This window comes from Misgurnus anguillicaudatus, chromosome 23 (genome assembly GCF_027580225.2).
Source record: "Misgurnus anguillicaudatus chromosome 23, ASM2758022v2, whole genome shotgun sequence".
Taxonomy (NCBI): domain Eukaryota; kingdom Metazoa; phylum Chordata; class Actinopteri; order Cypriniformes; family Cobitidae; genus Misgurnus; species Misgurnus anguillicaudatus.
The window spans coordinates 3,411,469-3,429,254 of record NC_073359.2 but is presented as its reverse complement, the minus strand read 5'-3'; the positions used below and the strand labels follow the sequence as shown (position 1 = coordinate 3,429,254).

General features: G+C 38.7%; 2 protein-coding genes and 1 long non-coding RNA gene across 3 annotated transcripts in view; 1 reads left to right on the top strand and 2 right to left on the bottom strand.

Moving 5' to 3' along the window:
- The window catches only part of LOC129453634 (uncharacterized), a 213,392-nt gene that overhangs the window by 88,675 nt on the left and 106,931 nt on the right, over positions 1-17,786 (top strand). The window lies entirely within an intron of this gene.
- Positions 521-15,870, bottom strand: LOC129422708 (uncharacterized). The gene is made up of 6 exons (XM_055178760.2): positions 15,699-15,870; positions 15,434-15,530; positions 2,126-10,079; positions 1,839-1,909; positions 1,530-1,617; positions 521-981 (listed from the first exon to the last, which is right to left on the bottom strand). The coding sequence occupies exons 2-3, from the start codon at positions 15,527-15,529 to the stop codon at positions 3,048-3,050; spliced, it is 7,128 nt and encodes a 2,375-aa protein (XP_055034735.2). The 5' UTR covers position 15,530; positions 15,699-15,870; the 3' UTR covers positions 521-981; positions 1,530-1,617; positions 1,839-1,909; positions 2,126-3,047.
- LOC141359445 (uncharacterized) lies at positions 15,873-17,035 on the bottom strand. Its single transcript, XR_012365886.1, has 3 exons — positions 16,365-17,035; positions 16,202-16,243; positions 15,873-16,107 (listed from the first exon to the last, which is right to left on the bottom strand). It is a non-coding gene; the product is annotated as an uncharacterized lncRNA (long non-coding RNA).

Here is a 17,786-nt window from a genome sequence, read left to right as displayed (position 1 = left end):
TGGAAAAGTGTGTGTGTGTGTGTGTGTGTACCTGGTAATTATCACATTGTGGGGACCAATTGTCCCCACAAAGATAGGAATACCAGTATTTTGTGACCTCGTGGGGACATTTTGATGTCCCCATGAGGAAACAAGCTTATAAATCAAACAAAATAATTTTTCTTGAAAATGTGAAGTAGCAGAAAGGTTTCTGTGATGGTTGGTGTTAGGAAATGGGGTAGGTAAGGGGAATAGAATATACAGTTTGTACAGTATAAAATGCATTACGTCTATGGAATGTCCCCACAAAACATGGAAACCAGAGTGTGTGTGTGTGTATATATATACGTGTGTGTGTGTGTGTGTGTATATATATATATACGTGTGTGTGTGTGTGTGTGTGTGTGTGTGTGTGTGTGTATATATATATATATATATATATATATATATATATATATATATATATATATATATATATATATATATATATATATATATATACATAGATACACACACACACACACACACACACACACAAATACTTTTTGTATAATATATTGTCTGTTATCTTGATTTCAAATTATTTGTGCAGCCATATGTACTTAATTGACAATTGTACGATTTTATAACATTTTTAGCAACTCACAAAACCAGTTTTGTAATCCCTAGTCAGAAAGCAATCAAAAGGGAGACAGGAGTTGACACAACCCCCCCAGTGAGCAAGCATATAGCGACTGTGGCAAGGAAAAAACTCCTTAAGAGGAGAAAACCTTAAGAGGAACCAGACTCAACAGGGGGAACCCATCCTCCTCTGGTACAGCACATAAATTTCACCTTAATTATAAAAAGTTAGTATATATAGAAATGCAAATGTATTGAATAATATGACAATAGAAATATTTATGAACACATTAAGATTGTTTGAATAATTATACTGGAGGAGGTCCAATGAAGCCATTGAGCCGCTGAATCTGAGATGACATGCAGTGCATGCTGGGTATCCTGAGGTAGAGAAGGTAAAAGAATTGAGACAATGTTAGTTCATTTATTTGAATTGTTTTTACTCTGTAAGGCTTATGGAACATAAAGTTTGAAAAACAGGTTAGATTTATGCAAGACACATTTTTGCTCTCTTCTGAAACCATCATGCATTTTAAAATCTAAAATTTCACATCTAAGTACAAGCATCTGAAACAACACACTGTGTTTCCCATTAATTGTTGAGACAAGCTCCTTATTTATTTAGAATGTAAACAATTTATTTGACTGTTTGAATTTGTGAACATGAACTCAACCGTAAATCAGGAATGTAAATAATAATAATATCTTTATTGCGCCTTCAGTTGTATTAAAATGCAGTATCTGGCATTTCAAACCTAAGTGCCACTAATGATCTGAAAACAAATATGATGCGATGACATCACAAATTTTCTAAATTATCATTAGTGTCATACAGTGCCATAGTCTCACAAATGAGAAACACTGGCACTGCCTGACAGAATAGAATGAAACATTAGATCTTACTAACAGTGTTTTAGCACAAAATTTACCTTGGTGCTTTGGCATACTGCTTTCTTTGCTTCTTCAGACTTCACCTTGCTCTGGTCCTTGATGTCATACGCAGTTTCTTTCCTATGGCTATGAAATTAACAAATTAATAATATATCACAACAAACCTTACAGAAAATAAACCCTACAAATGTACTCATAAACCATTATTACATTATTTTGTGGTAACAATGACATTACTACAGTTGCAATGTTTTTTTTGGTTTAACTGTCGTAAAACCATGGTTCATTTTTGTAAGGGTTTGTAGCACACTTGTTCAGTGATTGAATCAAAATGTTTAAATACCTACCCTCAATTAGTATATTGCAGAATTGTATCTAGCTGTTGACAGGGTTCATAGTCTCCAAGCTCCAACTGCAACTTTACATAAGAGCACATATTATTAACAGAATAACAGTGGACTCCACGGAAGACAATCAGTACAGATTGTTACAAATTGTATGGATTAAACAAATTCAGTTAATTTCTATTCAAATCTTAGCACCAAGTATACTTCTACAGGCTTTGTACATCTCATTTTACATTGCTGCTTTCATGTTAGTGTTGTTAGTCACTGACTTCTGATGTTACACTCACCGTTATGTGTCCTCTCTGGAGCTGCCTTACTAATCCTCACTGCATTCTGTCTGCCGCTGCTGCCTTTATTGTCCAGTGTCCTCCCTGAAGTTGCCACACTGCTCATTTCTTTGTCCTGCTGCTTCCAGTTGCTGCACTACTGTCCTGTTAGCTCAGTGACACACACAATCATACGTGCACAACCATACAGGCCAACCCATTGCATATTGCTGTCCGAGCCCTATTATTATCGTTAATACTTACTCATTGCATGCTGTTTCCTCTGTCAAAACACCACAACCATAACCACCTACCTGTTGGCTAAGGCTTTTAAAGCCCACTGGCACCTTTTTCATATGCTCAGTGCCCCCAGGTCGGTTTGGCAAAACACCACAGCACAACCATAACCGCCCTACCTGTTGGCTAAGGCTGTTAAAGCCCACTGGCACCTTTTTCATATGCTCAGTGCCCCCAGGCCGGTATGGCAAAACACCACAGTACAACCATAACCGCCCTACCCGTTGGCTAAGGCTGTCGAAGCCCCACTGGCACCATTAATATTTGCTCAGTGCCCCCGGGTAAGTTGGTATGGCCACAACATAACCATACGTGCCAAACCGTTGGCTAAGGCCGTCCGAGACCCGAAGCATGTTTCATACCTTCCCCAGCCATCATTGCACCAGAAATCCAACCAGCGCTGCGTCTCCAGCTCCTCCGATTACACCTCCAGCACGACTCAAACTAAAGAAAGTTGATGCATGCTTACCGACATTTGCTGGCAACTTCTCCATTCATAATAGCACCAGAAACCCAACCAGCGCTGCGTCTCCAGCTCCTCTAGTTGCACTTCCAGCACCACATAGCTTGAAGAAAGTTAATGCGTAGTCGGTGCCCACGATTCCATATGGCATAAAACACAACAATATCCGCCAACCACAGAATGTCATTTCCGCAATATACAGTACACAGGATTGTGGTAACTGTAATAGCTCTGTAACACACCTGACTGAAGACACAAGTCCGGATGTGAGATGTATATGTGATCCAGTAGTGTGTGCTTCTCAGTTGTAGCTGATGTGATTAGCTGTTTATATCCCTTGGATTGAAACATCTCCAGTATAGCCTTTCTTCCAGCAGATAAGAGGTCCTCATTAAAGTCTCCACTGATGATTACAGGATGTTTGTCTACGATGTCCAGATAATCAAGTAGGCCCCTTAAATTTGGCAAGAATTTTTCAAGACTGTAGTTTGGTGGCCTGTACACTGCACCAATTGTTGCACATATTGGGGTGTCGATTTTAATGACAACAAACTCCAGGTCTGTGACACTTTGGATGTACTGTCTGGACTGAGCTTGAATATCTTCTTTGCAAAATATTGCAACTCCACCACCGTCTTTCTTTGCCATTTCTGCATGGGTTGAGTAGGAGACGTGTCTATTCCGTGCAAACATCTTGTATCCTTCCAACTGGAGATGTTGTGGAATACATGAGCCAGACAAGTGACTTTCCGTTATGCAAAGAATATCCGATAATAGTAGCTCATGATGGCATCTGATATCCTCGATGTGGGATGATAGTCCTTCCGTGTTGTGATGAATGATTTTAAGTGTTTCGTCCTGGTTGATATCCCTTATGTGCTGCAAAAGCGGCATGACTCCTTCGAATGTCGCTTTTCTCATATTTTCCAATGATGCTGTGATTTCAGGATCAGCATAAATCTTCTTTTCACTGAAGTCTGTAATATGTAATCCAGAAAGCGACGTTGTTCGGCTGAGGGCAACGTAGGCCATTCCAGGTTCGAAAATCTTTTTCAGTGACACTACGGCAGACTGCATTGTCATACCTTGAACTTTGTGAGCTGTGCAGGCATAAGCGAGCTTGATGGGAAATTGACGACGAACTGTTCCTTTTCTCAGACTTTCTTCAGATCTCTCAATATATACAGAGTTGTCGTCTTCACCTTGCACTCTTCTACGGTGTTTCAGACCTGCATTTTGATTGTCGAGCTGAAGTCCTAGCATGTGTACAGTGGCCATTCCATCTCTTGTTTTAGTGACAATGTTAACAATCTTACCAAAACATCCATTAACAATTCCATCTTCAACATCCAGATTCCTTGTCACCATTATACGAGCTCCCACTGCAACTTGTATAGAATCCAGCAAGTCATCCTTCTTTCCAGTGACAGGTTTCTTTTGTCGTTTCATCACTCCTGTTCTTGGGTCTTTCCTGTAGTCTTCGGCATCAATGGTTATGATGTCAGTGTGAATAGCCTGTATCGTTCTAGTATTGTGCATGTGAACTTCCTTGTTGGTTGCAAATATGTGCAGAGCATCATGTGGGCAGTCTTCTGGGTTCTTTACAGCTTGGAGTAACAGAACTCTATCTTCTTCTCTAAGAGCATCAGTCTTCTGCCTCACTCGCAGTCGGTTTAGAAGCTCAGCAAAAGCAAGGTCCTCCTTCTGACGCATGATCTCTGAAAGAGTAAGTATTTGAAAACTGTCCTTCCAGAAGTCCAAAACATCATCTTCATACACACAGAGCGGTTTGGCTTTACCGAGAGGTTGTAGTTGGTAAAAGTCTCCTACAGCGAGAACAGAGATTCCTCCAAATGCTTTCTTGCTGCCTCTGATCTGTTGAAGTCTCCAGTTTACATAGGCAAAAAGATCCTTCGAAATCATGGACACTTCATCAATGATGAGAATTTCCACACTGCATAATTCTGCTCGTAGTTCATCTAGAGCATTCCCAAGTCCTTGATAAGGTGGCTTTAAGTTCCTTGGCAGTTTTAAAATGGAATGCAGTGTTTTACCAGATATATTGAATGCTGCTGTTCCTGTAAATGCACTCAAAATCACTGTAGGCATAGAGAGATCCCCTTCCTCCTGAAGTCGAGGCAGTTGTCTTAGAATCTTGGTTGCTTCTGTATATATGCACTTAATGACATGTGATTTTCCACAACCAGCACCACCTGACACGAAGTAAAAGAACTGTTCCGGATTATGACCCCAGACACGCTTCTGACACCACTGACGGACAGTGTAGAAAATGGCAGCCTGTATCTCATTTAGACTTTGAAACATCTTCCTGACAAATTCAACACTCATCTGTGGCGCCTTTATCTGAGGAATGACTCCATCTCCATCTTCAAGAAGAATCTGGTATTCTGGCACATCATCTTGCATATCCTCTTCATCAGGATTGACATCTTCTCGTTCTGCAATGCACTCCAAATTATCCACTTCAGCTTCAGGGGCAAAAGCTGTCCAAGCATTCTCAGATGGGCCTTGTTGCTGCAACTGTTCAATTGCTTTGTCCACTTCTTCGCTGTGTTTTTCGAATTTCTCCTGGTGGGCTTTCACTATTGCGCATACAGGCATTCGGAGACCAAGGTTGGAAGGAAGTTCTACAAATGCACTTTTGTAAAACTGCTCATAAGTTGGAAATGTTGGAGGTTTTAGCTGTGCATTGAAACGATGTGGCACATAAAGTTTCACTAATCTTCCATAAAACTTTTCCGGTTGTTTTTCCTCTGAAAACCGTGCGTATCGAATAACGGCAGCCTTACCGACAGTTCTCTGCTGAATAAATCCCATATCGTTGAGCAGTCGTTGCACATTCTTTCCTTTAGTTTGCCGACCGTACACAATGCGGTAATTTGAAGCAAAGTCTGCCAGACACATCTTTTCAAACTCCGGTGTTTGAGGCCTTGCTCTGTATTTATCTATTATTCCTGACATCCAGACATCCTCTGAATCTGGATTTTTGTTCATTAGGACACTAAGGGGCAGACTCATCTTCAGAGCATCATCGTCGGTTGGTACGAACACAACACTTCGCGAACACTTCTTCATTGGTAGGCTGCACGTTCGTGCAACAGACTCCTGCGAGCTCACTTGTCTGTGTTTCGAATAGGCTTGCATAATGTGCTTCATTTCATCCTCTTCGTTCACATCTGTTTCACGCACTGCTTTGATTACGTTCTTCAGCATCTCGTTCATTTCATGCTCTGGTTTGGAAATATAGGACAGCATATACATGATGCAGCTGTAAGGGTCAAGTATGTACTGAATGTCCATGTTAGCATTCCATGCCCTCAACAAATCCGGATTGTATCCATTAACCCAAACCTCCTTTGGATCACGTTTGATCAAAATGACACTAGATGTGGACAACTCCCTGGTGTACTTCATGTAATCCTCCATGGACAAATTACATTTTGTCAGTAGCTCAGACACGTTTTCAAATGTGACTTGGGGGTCATTCAGCAAATCCCACAATGGTTTGAGTTTCATCCTAGCATCACTCATTGCTTTTTGAACAGCATCTGATCGTGACTTTCTTCTGTCTTGGTGGTTATCCTGTTTGTTTTCCTCTTCTTCAGGTCTTTGGGGTCGCGGGCGAGTTATTGTGGTGTCAGACATTGGTAGTTTAGGGAACCCAAACCTACACAGCACATTTCCTTTCTTGCATGACTTGGAGTGTTTCCTGCTGTGAAGTTGAACCTCTGTGACAATCTGATGAAGTTCAGGATCAGCCATGGAATCAGGGAGCCTGCATGTTATGTAGCGGTCAATAAAGCCACAAACAACTTCATCAGAATCGCTTTCAAACTCAGGTGCATCTTCTACCCATGCAAGCAGATGTATATGTGGGCTACCTCTTGCTTGAAACTCAACTCTGTAAAAGAAATCCTTGACCTTTCCAATGGGTTGGGCAGGTGACAAAAGCAGGTGAGTCATAAGCGCATCCACTCGTTTCTCAAACATCCGCATGACAGTAACAGGGTTACTTCGAAGGATTTCACATTTTGTCATCCAGTCAAGCTCTGAAAAATCAACCTCTTCACCTTGCTGCGCCTTGATTGCCGTTATTACTTCAGGCCATCGCATTTCGGCTGCACTGAATGTGCAAAAAAAAGTGGGGGTTCCCAACTGCCGGATCATGGCTTGTAGGTCTCTTAGAGTTTTCTCCCAATAAGATGGCGATCCTCTAAGGGGTTGCATGAATCGCGTGGCGTCTTTGTTGCGCACCAGTCTTTCAACTTCACGGTTATCTTGAAGCAACCTATTGGAAATTCTCCGGCCATCTTTTGTGATGGGTTTGCCTTTCCGCAACTGGACAGTCATGCTGTTTCTGGCCATATGCGTTTCTGTTGCAAACTGTGCAAAGAAAAGGTAACTTTGGTCTCTAGCAAAACGTGTATCAGCAGAGAGCAATCTAGCATTGAAATACATACTTGGAGATAATGCTAATTCTCTTGCCTCATCAATTGTGTTTTCTCCAGTAGGGAACTGAACGGGAAATGCCATGGATTCCAGCTTTGGGATTTTGAAAAATCCAACAGGTTTTTTTCCTTGAGCAGGTGCAATGCTGAAAATTCCCTCGCCATATGATAAGATCTCCTGGCCGATGTCTGGTGGCTGCATACATGTGTCCAAGGTGAGGCCAGGTCTAAGTTCATCCTGTTCCTCTTCACTCACATGTTGCTGATTCTCCTCAGCAACATTGAAGTCTTGTTGCTGTTCTGTGTCAATTTCCTCATCAAGGTGACTTTCAAGTATTGAACTTTCACTTATGGAGATTTCCTTGTATTCGGAATGTGTCTGTTTTAGCTTTAATAAAGCTGCTAGGACGTTGTGCATATTCACAGTGTGAAAGTGCTGGTATCCTTTAAACTTGATGTGTCTTTTAAGCTTTACCTGTAGTAACTGGGACTCACTACTAGGTCTTGGCAGACAATTCACTGTCTTTTCCACCTCAGACGGCACACACACAACCGCCCCATGCACTGCTCTTTGTTGTCCTTTAGGCAGTGCAACAATTTTTGCAAACGGTACAATTTTGGCAATGAGTTGACGTTCGAGCACATTTAATTCCAGTAATTCTGCAGGGATGTGTGCCAATTCAAGTTTGTTTGCCACAGCAATTGAAGACATGCTTCCTCTCTTCAGATGGCTATCACAAGTATGGCAAATCCATTCCTTTCTTCTTTGTTCTGAAACCACACAAGAATCTCTGCAGCTACGGTCACAAATGTGAACATATTGCCCGGTTAAGCAAGATGCCACAATATGTGGATTTTTAATGTAACTCCTTCTGTTACAGACTCTGACTTGATTTGGAAACATAGCTCTGTGACAGACTGTGCAGATATGTGTGGGGCCTTGCTTAATGTTACATCTGAATGCATCTATGGCACTTTGCATTACTTTGCTGACCACAGGCTGAGGTGTTTCCGGTCTGGAACTGATGTAAAATTTATATTTCCTTTTGATTCGGAGTGCACATTGCAATTTATGATAAACATGGTATGCAACATCACTGACACATTTCTGTCTTTTGTACAAGGTACATCTTAGTATGTGACGTGCTCTAAACTGTGGGTCATCTGCATATCTCTTGACCATGTACTCTTTCATCTTCTTCTGAAATACAATATCCTTGTTGTACCTCCTCACCATGTACTCTTTCATCTTCTTCTGAAATACAACATCCTTGTTGTACCTCCTCACCATGTACTCTTTCATCTTCTTCTGAAATTCAATATCCTTATTGTACCTCCTCACCATGTACTCTTTCATCTTCTTCTGAAATGCAATATCCTTGCTGTACCTTCTCACCATGTACTCTTTCATCTTATTCTGAAATACAGAATCCGTGTTGTACCTCCTCATCATGTATTCTTTCATCTCACTCTGAAAGACAGTATCCGTGTTGTACCTCCTCACCATGTACTCTTTCATCTTCCTCTTAAAGACAGTATCCATGTTGTACCTCCTCACTATGTACTCTTTTTTCTTGGACTGGAATAGAACATTGGTTTGGTACCTCCTGAGCATGTATTCTTTCTTCTTTGTTTGAGCGACAGCACATGTGTTATACCTTCGGGTCATGTAGTGTTGGATTTTCTTCCTGAACTGAGGATCTTGGTTATATCGTTCATTTATAGCCTCCTTTTTCTTCATTTGATATTTTAAACACGTGGCATATCGCTCCTTTTCATATTTTCTTTTTTTTGCTTTTCTGAATTCTTCAGATGCAGTTTTGTCCTTAGGTTCTAATTGTTGTTTTTCATGTGCAGCTATTTTCCGCATTTCTTTTCTTCTCCGCTGCTTATTTGTTTTAATCACATTTTGGTTTTCTGGTCCTTTAAAAACATGGATTGGTGGAACGTTGGCTTTTGAAATGTTGCTGGGATTTGGAAGAGCCAAATTGATTTGTGAGACTTGTATACATGTCGATGGTGCTGTCTGTTCGGCAGAAAGTTGCTCTGTTTCAAATGACACAGGCATAAATTCATAGCTGGCATTATCAGGATGATCCTGGAAGACCCTGAGAATTCTGTCTATCATGTCACTTAGGTGAGTAAAAGTTAACATAACAGCAGTTCCATCACCAGTAGGATGGCGCAAACCTTCGGCAGTCCTTGAGTGTGAATCAAAGAATCCGTATCTTCCAGATCTGTCTCTGAACAGAGCAATACACTCCAAAGAAACAATGAGCAATGCGTGGCTAACATCAGTTGAAAGGCACTGTAGTCTTTCAGTAAGAGGAGTATACCATGCTTCTGTGTCAGGGTTCCCTCTGGCTCTAAGGTATCCCATCTTGATTTCAGACTTCTGCACATGGTATGTTTGGGTAAGTGTTGAAACGGTCAGTGGTACATCCTCCATAGCCATATGGTCCTGAATAAATCTTTGTTCATGCATAAGCTGCATTTTAACACCAACATACAAAGCATCCCCCTCCTCTAAAACTCTATCAAGATCCTCCATCCTGAACTGAACCCCTTCACTGTGGTTGGCCAAGAATATTAGATCTACACATGTGCACTGATGATTTCTTGAGAATATGTCATACCTTTCATCACTTTGGCAATGGGATGCCTGTACAGACAAAACTCTGGGTGCACCATCATGTAGTCTGTCAGATACCTGAGCTACAGCAGCAGTGGTTCTTGCCTGTTCATCCTGCAAGTAATAATGAATGGGATTAGTATCCTATGTGTGCATTAGTATCCTTGTGAAGCTGATAGATATACACACACACACACACACACACACACACACACACACACACACACACACACATTTACTAACATATGGAGAAAAATTCATTTTCAAAGGGGATGTACTCATTTATGCTGTGCACTGTACACACACACACACACACACACACACACACACATATTATGCACTATAAACTAACATCAATAGCCTCTTTCAAATATTAATTTTGGTCGATTACCATGAGTTTACCACAACGAATTTACCAGTAAATACTAAAATGTGCTGTTCACACACGCAGTGACATTCCGTCTTTTTACCAGTAAGATATCATTCACACATCAGTATCAAAATACTGGTAAACTTAATAGGAAAGCTGAAGTTACCTCTAAAATGCAGTGTTATATTTGTAAAAAATGTGGGCAATGACTTCATATCCACAGTATTTTGTTGTTTTCTCTTTTGTGGCAGGCTGCTTGTGGTGACTTCAAACAAAACTGAACTGGGGAAAGTCGAAACCAGTGTCTTGAATAGTAGTAATGTTTACACATAGGCTTTACAGAGAGTGTGCGAATGATGCGGGCAATTCAGCAAATAGATGGTAAATTGTTTTAAACAACTTCAGTGAAAAGATACGCTTTTGGAAACGATTTTAAACAGTGCTGTGGTTCATGCACCATCTGTATCAACACATGATTGGCCCAAGAGGAGGCTGCTGCTAGCCACTCACTGGCAGCCCCGGTCATGACGCTGCAATCTGTCCGAATCCCACACACCCGAAATGACAGAGTGACGGCAAGTACAACAAACTCAAAGGTAGCAGTCACAAACACAAAGTATAATAAGCACTACTTTTCCATCGTTTAGGTGAAAAGCAAGAATGTTTATGTAATGTGGAACTTATGCAGAGTAAGAAAGAGCCTCTTCACGTCTGTAATTCTGATCTAATAAAGCACCCCACATCATCACATGCTGCTACCCCTTATGAAAATTAACCATGTTTTTGTGGTAAAAGTGTAGTAACCATGGTTTTTTGGCGTATTGATTGCTATCAGCAAAACCATGGTTTTACTACAGTAACCATGGTGAATTATGGTTTTTGAAAACCATGGTTGTCAAAACCATGGTTATTTTGTGGTAACCATGGTTTAACTGCAGTAACCATGTTTTTTTTAACTGTATTAAAACTATGGTTAATTTTCTTAAAGGACAAAATTATTTTATATTGGGGGCATCCAAGTTATTTGAAATATAATTAGTTATTTGGTAATTAGTTATATACTTTTATAATGATGTAACGCAGTTACTAACTCAGTTACTATTTTTGAGAAGTCACTAGTAACTATAACTAATTACTTTTTTAAAGTAACGTTGCCAATACAGATTACCTGCAGTTTACAAGTAAATTACCAGTAAAGACTGTATGTGTAAAATGGACTATTAACTGTAATGACATTACTAAGAATTAATAAAGGCTTATACAATATATTGTTCATGTTAGATCAGGGGTGGGCAACTCCTGGTCCTGAAGGCCAGTGTCCCTGCAGAGTTCCGCTCCAACCCCAATCAAACACAGCTGAAAAATGTAATTGAAGTCTTCAGGACTGTTTGGAAATGACATTCAGGTGTGTTCGATTAAGGTTGAAGCTAAACTCTGCAGGACTGCGGCCCTCGGTGCCCACCCCTGTGTTAGATAATGCGTATACTAATGTGAACAAATACAACCACATTGTAAATTGTTACATAAATTTACATTTCATGTTATTCAGTACTACGGGTGTATTGGCAGGAATCCGGCGATACGATTCGTATCCCAATACAATGGTCACAATACGATACGGTATACTGTGATACTGTGAGCCTGGTGATATACTGGGATATTTTGTATTTTGGGAATAGAATAGGATATAATTATAGGAAAGCTGTCATCAAGAACACACCATCATATGCAAACCTTGGCAAAAAAATATTTTTTACTTTGTTGTATGAAACTGTAAGTGAGTGAAGAACTGACACGGGCCAGTCTAATACTTAAAGGAATAGTCTACCCTTTTGCCATATTAAATCATGTTATTACCTCAACCTAGACGAATTAATACATACCTATCTTTTTTCAATGCGTGCACTGTACAGTGCGTTGTGAATGTGTTAGCATTTAGCCTAGCCCCATCCATTCCTATGGTACCAAAAAAAGTTTATTTTGTGGCACCATACTTACTGGTATAACTCCTCATGTAACAGTCTTTAAAGTCGCAATGAAATTGAAATGAAAAACTATATATATATTTTTTAATATTGTGGTATTATTAACAAATGACTTATCTGTGAGCTTCATTATTTTTTAAAAATTCGTGTGTGCTCATAATCTTTGATCAAAAATGCAAATCTCCTCCGCTCCTCAAAACGATCTCTCTTCACTTCCGGTCATAAGTATGGCAGGTGTGCGGGGTCCGGGAGAAGATCACAGCGATTAGCAATTAGCAACACGACCCAACTTCAAACGATCCAATCAGGTCTCGATGGACAAATTCAAATCCCTCTCTGCTTTATTTAATCTCAAAAGCCATTTCATTCGGATGTACGTCACTACGGGGAAAATAAGGCAATTGCTACTTCCGTTTCATGGCGACTTTAAATAGGGAAAACATGGAAATGTTTGGTGGCTTCACTGTTTGGTACCATAGGAATGAATGGGGTAGACTATTCCTTTAAAGGTTGGACACAGACCCATGCAGAACCATAAATGTAATAGCCCATGCCATTTATCTAATACCCAAAAACCTATTCTTTGATAGCTGGACCAGGTCACACGGCACATAACTATTAAATCAGTAAAGTTGTGAAAATAAAAAAAAATGTGTTTCGTTTTTATTATGTTTTATTTTTATACATAAGGATTGTTTGCCCAATTGAACTATAATAACGATTGCTCGTTCAGTGCAACCGGCTTGACATTAGCATTGCTTATTTGCTACCATCTCTGTGATCTCTGAGCAAACATTTCAGATATAAAAGTATAGTTCATTCCTTAAAAAATAAAGGAAACAAAGTGTAGCACGTAGTCGCCACTTTTACAATGAGAGACGGATGTTAGTCACTATAGAAACCAGAGCAGCGTTCATGCGTTAGGGCTGACTGACTCTAATCACGGCCGGTTGTTCTCTGATCAGACCCGGGACACAAAGTTAATTTAACTTTGACAATTTAACTCATTCCCTGCCACTGACAAGTTATTTTGACATTTAAGAGACGACATATGCATGAAAAACGTGTGCCTGAAGAATTTTTAAGGTAATATGTAATACCTTATCCACTAGATGATGCCCTTTTCCCAATTTATAAAAAAACTGATGCAATACGCTATTTATTAATTTTACACTGTTTATTTTTTGATAATCATTCTGAGTCTGATCTCTGAACAAAATCCTTCACAAAAATGCAATTATTTCAGCTTTTTGCTCAAGAATTTGTATTTCTGAAGAAAAATATCCATATTTAAGAGTTTATAAACAATGAAAAAAACCAAGAAAAATATTTTGTTTGTTTATGTGAAAGCAGAGGGTCTGTCCTTTTATTTGATATATTTCTATGTTTATATATTTTAAAGATGCAGTTTTAGATGGCGCCAAATCAAACAATAACAATGATGTTGTTTACCGACGCTCTGTCTGAAGCAACGTGGAATTATGGGATTTGTAGTCTTTAACTCAACCTCTGATGGCCATCAATCAGACGAGAACGAGAAATCACGCGGAATGTGTTAAAACAGGTCCTCTACGCCAGGTCCCCAGTAAAAACATTTACTTCCTGTCACTCTGGAAGTTTGGAGACTGCTATCTAGCAGTCAGGATGTAAGCAAAACTACTGCTATGAATCTTGTATGGAAAAAAAACGATACTGCGTTTTTGAGAATCGATGCAGTATCGACAAACTAAATATCCCAATACACGTGTATCGATTTTTTTCTTACACCCCTATTCAGTACACAAACAAATAATCCAGGGTCTGTTCTTACATTCACAGCTCTTGTACAGTATGTTTATGTACTAACATAAACCCTGAACGAGCAATTAGGGTCAAACTCATGTACAATTTGCAGAGTCTGCCTGTTACTATAGTGATAGTCATAAATATAATGACTGTACCTTTATCAACAAAGTATTATTTTACAATGGAGGCAGCGCTGAGGTGTTATTTTATGTGCGAGCCGGATACGGAAAAAAAGGACACTGCACTTTTATTATTATTTCACATAACTCTTAAAGACAGAGAATGAAACACTGTTTTTACCTTGTCTTAGTTGAATAACGGTAGTGTACCCACATTCACAAACATACGAAAAGTGCTTGACATACTGAACATCTCTGTTTCATATAAATTCATTATTTAGAAATGTCCGCCAAAAAATGGCCCAACTTAACAACGGGTACATATTACATAATATGTATCTCACTGCCCCTCTGCTTCAAAACAATTTACTACATTCTTTTGAGTGACAGCAAAGTCAGCCAATCAGCGTCAAGTGCTTGCGTTTCATAATGAGGTTGCCAGTTAAAGGCAGAGTAGGCAGGTTTAAGTCTAAAACAATTTTTTCCAAATTTGTTGAAACGTTCTTTATATACCAATACATAAGTAAAATGTAAGTACTCTGAAAACAGAGTATAAAAATCAAGCGTCTGTAGACCTCTCACGAAAGTTTTAGTTTGAACGGTGGCTACTGCAGTTGAATTTTCCTATTGGATGTTGGGTCCAAAAAAAGAACTCGTGACGTAAGCAGGTTCAAGCTCACCACGCCCTTGTTACGATCTCACCACACACTTGGTACAAGCTTAGTTCGTCCCCTCTATCTCCGTTGGGATCTGCCCACTTTTCTTGCATTTTTTCAAATATTGCCAGTGAGTGGAGTCAGGCTCTAACCAGGGGTTTAGTTACGCTTTAAACACAGCTTATTATTTTCATTCACTCCACCCCCTCCATTCTGGGTTTCTAATAAAGCCACCCCCCCAAAACACATGAACGTGCAACGGCGACAGCTCTGCTGGCCACGCAATATTTACTCTCATTTGATTTCTTCTTCTTTTTTTGCCTAAATCTTTTTTTCGAAACTAATAATGCCAAAATTTCGGTGAACCCCTAGTAACAAGCTTACTTATTTCTGACATGTGATAAGCTGTTGCAGTAGGTCAAATTCAAAATCAATTGAAAATGTCCAGAGCCTAATTATCATTATCACCTTACATTTTATTGCAATTTCAGTATGATACAATTTTTTTCCAGCCAAAGCAGCATGTTATTATCCCAAAGAAAGATGTTGGTACCTTGTTGGTCCTGGAGAGTATGGTCTGTACATCCGCCAGGTCCACCTTTCTCCAACGCATCTTCTGAGCCTGAGACCGCTTTCCTTTCCGTGGCATCCTTTAAAATATAAAAATATATATCTGACTAACTTACAAAACTGACTTAACTTCTAAAAGTAGTGACTTTACTCTGAAGTTAAAAAATTAATTCAGCTAATACAGACAGAGAAATACATCTATTCATTAGTCAAATTTATTTTAACAGGACACTCCAGTATGCACATACCTGGAAATTTCCCCTGACGTAACACCTGTTGAACCTGCAAAAATAAAACCTGTATAGTAGCCTTAGAAAGAGAAAAACAGTTAAAAAACAATGAAACAGTATGCGTAATTTTATTTAAATACAATAGTTTTTTTTTTTAAAGAACAATAAAAAGTATAGTAAAGATTTAAATTGAAGTGTAAAACAAAGAGAACCAAAAAATGGAAAGAAAAATGTATATTTATCTATAAAACTAATCTATATCTAAACTAATCTATAATCTAATCTAATCTAACTAATCTAAATCTATAAGATAAATAAATGTTCTTATTAAAATGAAGACAAAAACAGTAGGTACAAGAACAGAAACAGCCTTAATGTAAGTATAAATATGAAGTGCTCTCTGTAGTAAAGCCAAAACACAAGGAACCTGAAAAAGAAAAGGATATATTAAGTCACAGGAACTATAATCATAGTGGTAAGGTCATAACAATTTCATTGCTTTAAAATCCACCAACACTTACCAAGATGAAAGTGCAGCCAAAGTAGTATTTCAATCAGTACAGCTAAAAAACAAACAAAAGATAACACAATGAAACTCAAGTCAGCCATGCATAACATCCATGTTAAGCAAAGGCAATCTATAGATCCTTGAATTGGTGGCCATGTCACAAAATAAATTAATACCTTCAAATGCAGGAATAATCGCTCATAAATCAGTTTTCTAAAACAGAGAAAACAGTCACATATAAAACTCAACTATAGGCTTATAGAGTAGAAACAAATTATATACAGAAAGGGAACACATTTATTTCACATTACTGAAGCCCTTCAACTTCAAAGTGGTACTTACTAAAATTAGTAGTGCCAGCTCACAAAATCCCCATTAAACTCAATTGAAGCTGCCTAAGCTTTCAAAATTAACTTTATATACAAGTTATATCTCAACTTTACTGTTTATCATGACAGAATATTCAGTCACTGAAGAGGTGTTTCCTTGGCTCAAAATGAATTGGTGTTGGTGCTCTCCTGATGCACATCATGTGTACATATTTTTTAAGTTTAATAATTAAGTAATTAAAAAAACTGGCAATTATTAACTGTTTAGTTTATAAAACATTTAATTATCAACATTAATAATGTATCAGCGAATGTGTTCATTTAGAGTTAATAAACAGCACATATGTTTAAAATCAAATTAAATATAAGCTTTTCATTTACAGTTTATTATAATGTTTTGCAGTATTCTGAAGTCTTTGGTGATGACTGACGTGCACACAGAGCCATTTGCATTATTTACGCTATGTCTTACTACAGTGATTATTCTTATTAAATGCTGAGATGCGGTTCACTCACTGATCTCCGATTGATTCGCCGAGCTCATATTAGCTTGGTGACTTAAGTGTATCAATCGTTCATTAAAACGAATCGGTTTAAAAGACTCATTCGTTTTTGAATCATTTCATATGTTGAACGTGCGGACGTTGAGATGTTGAAATACCGAACAATTTCATGAGGGAAACAATACTGTAACGGTCATCTGTTTTCTGCAACATGCACAACATTCACGAAATCGAGCTGGCATAGTTCTTAGGTGAAAAGAAACTCTTCATTTGCTCTTGTGAAGTTCAGAGAACGTCCCTGTACAGAAAGTGCGCCGGCCATTGATGCAAAACGAACCGACCACAATCTAAACTAATAATTGTCAACTTTTACTTTTGCCATAATTACGCTTTTCACACGATTAAGTATATTAATAGGTAGCACATAACCTACCATTTAAAACACAGCAAATAGCTAAAACCATAATTTCAACGAAACATATTTTTATACAAATGGCCAACGTTAGTGGTAGATGACGTTAATGCTTTATCACTTCATTATCTATAGGCAATATCTGTGGTAACCGAGGTATAACTGTTAGGCCGTTTAATTATTTGAAAATGCTTCGCGTCGTGCAGCATTAACACATTAAGTGTGCATTTTTTTAAAAAAATGAACGCCCAGTCGTTAATTATTCGTTACATAATAACATCGCCTACATTTAAAGTAAAAATAACGACATTAATGAAAATAAATAGCTACATTTGACTTATAAACAGCATCTTT

Excerpts from the sequence above, each read along its gene's own strand:
- LOC129422708 (XM_055178760.2), bottom strand. The coding sequence starts at position 15,529 with ATGCCACGGAAAGGAAAGCGGTCTCAGGCTCAGAAGATGCGTTGGAGA. Across the intron at positions 10,080-15,433 it reads TACTCTCCAGGACCAACAAG|GATGAACAGGCAAGAACCAC; the intron begins GTACCAACATCT and ends TATTACTTGCAG.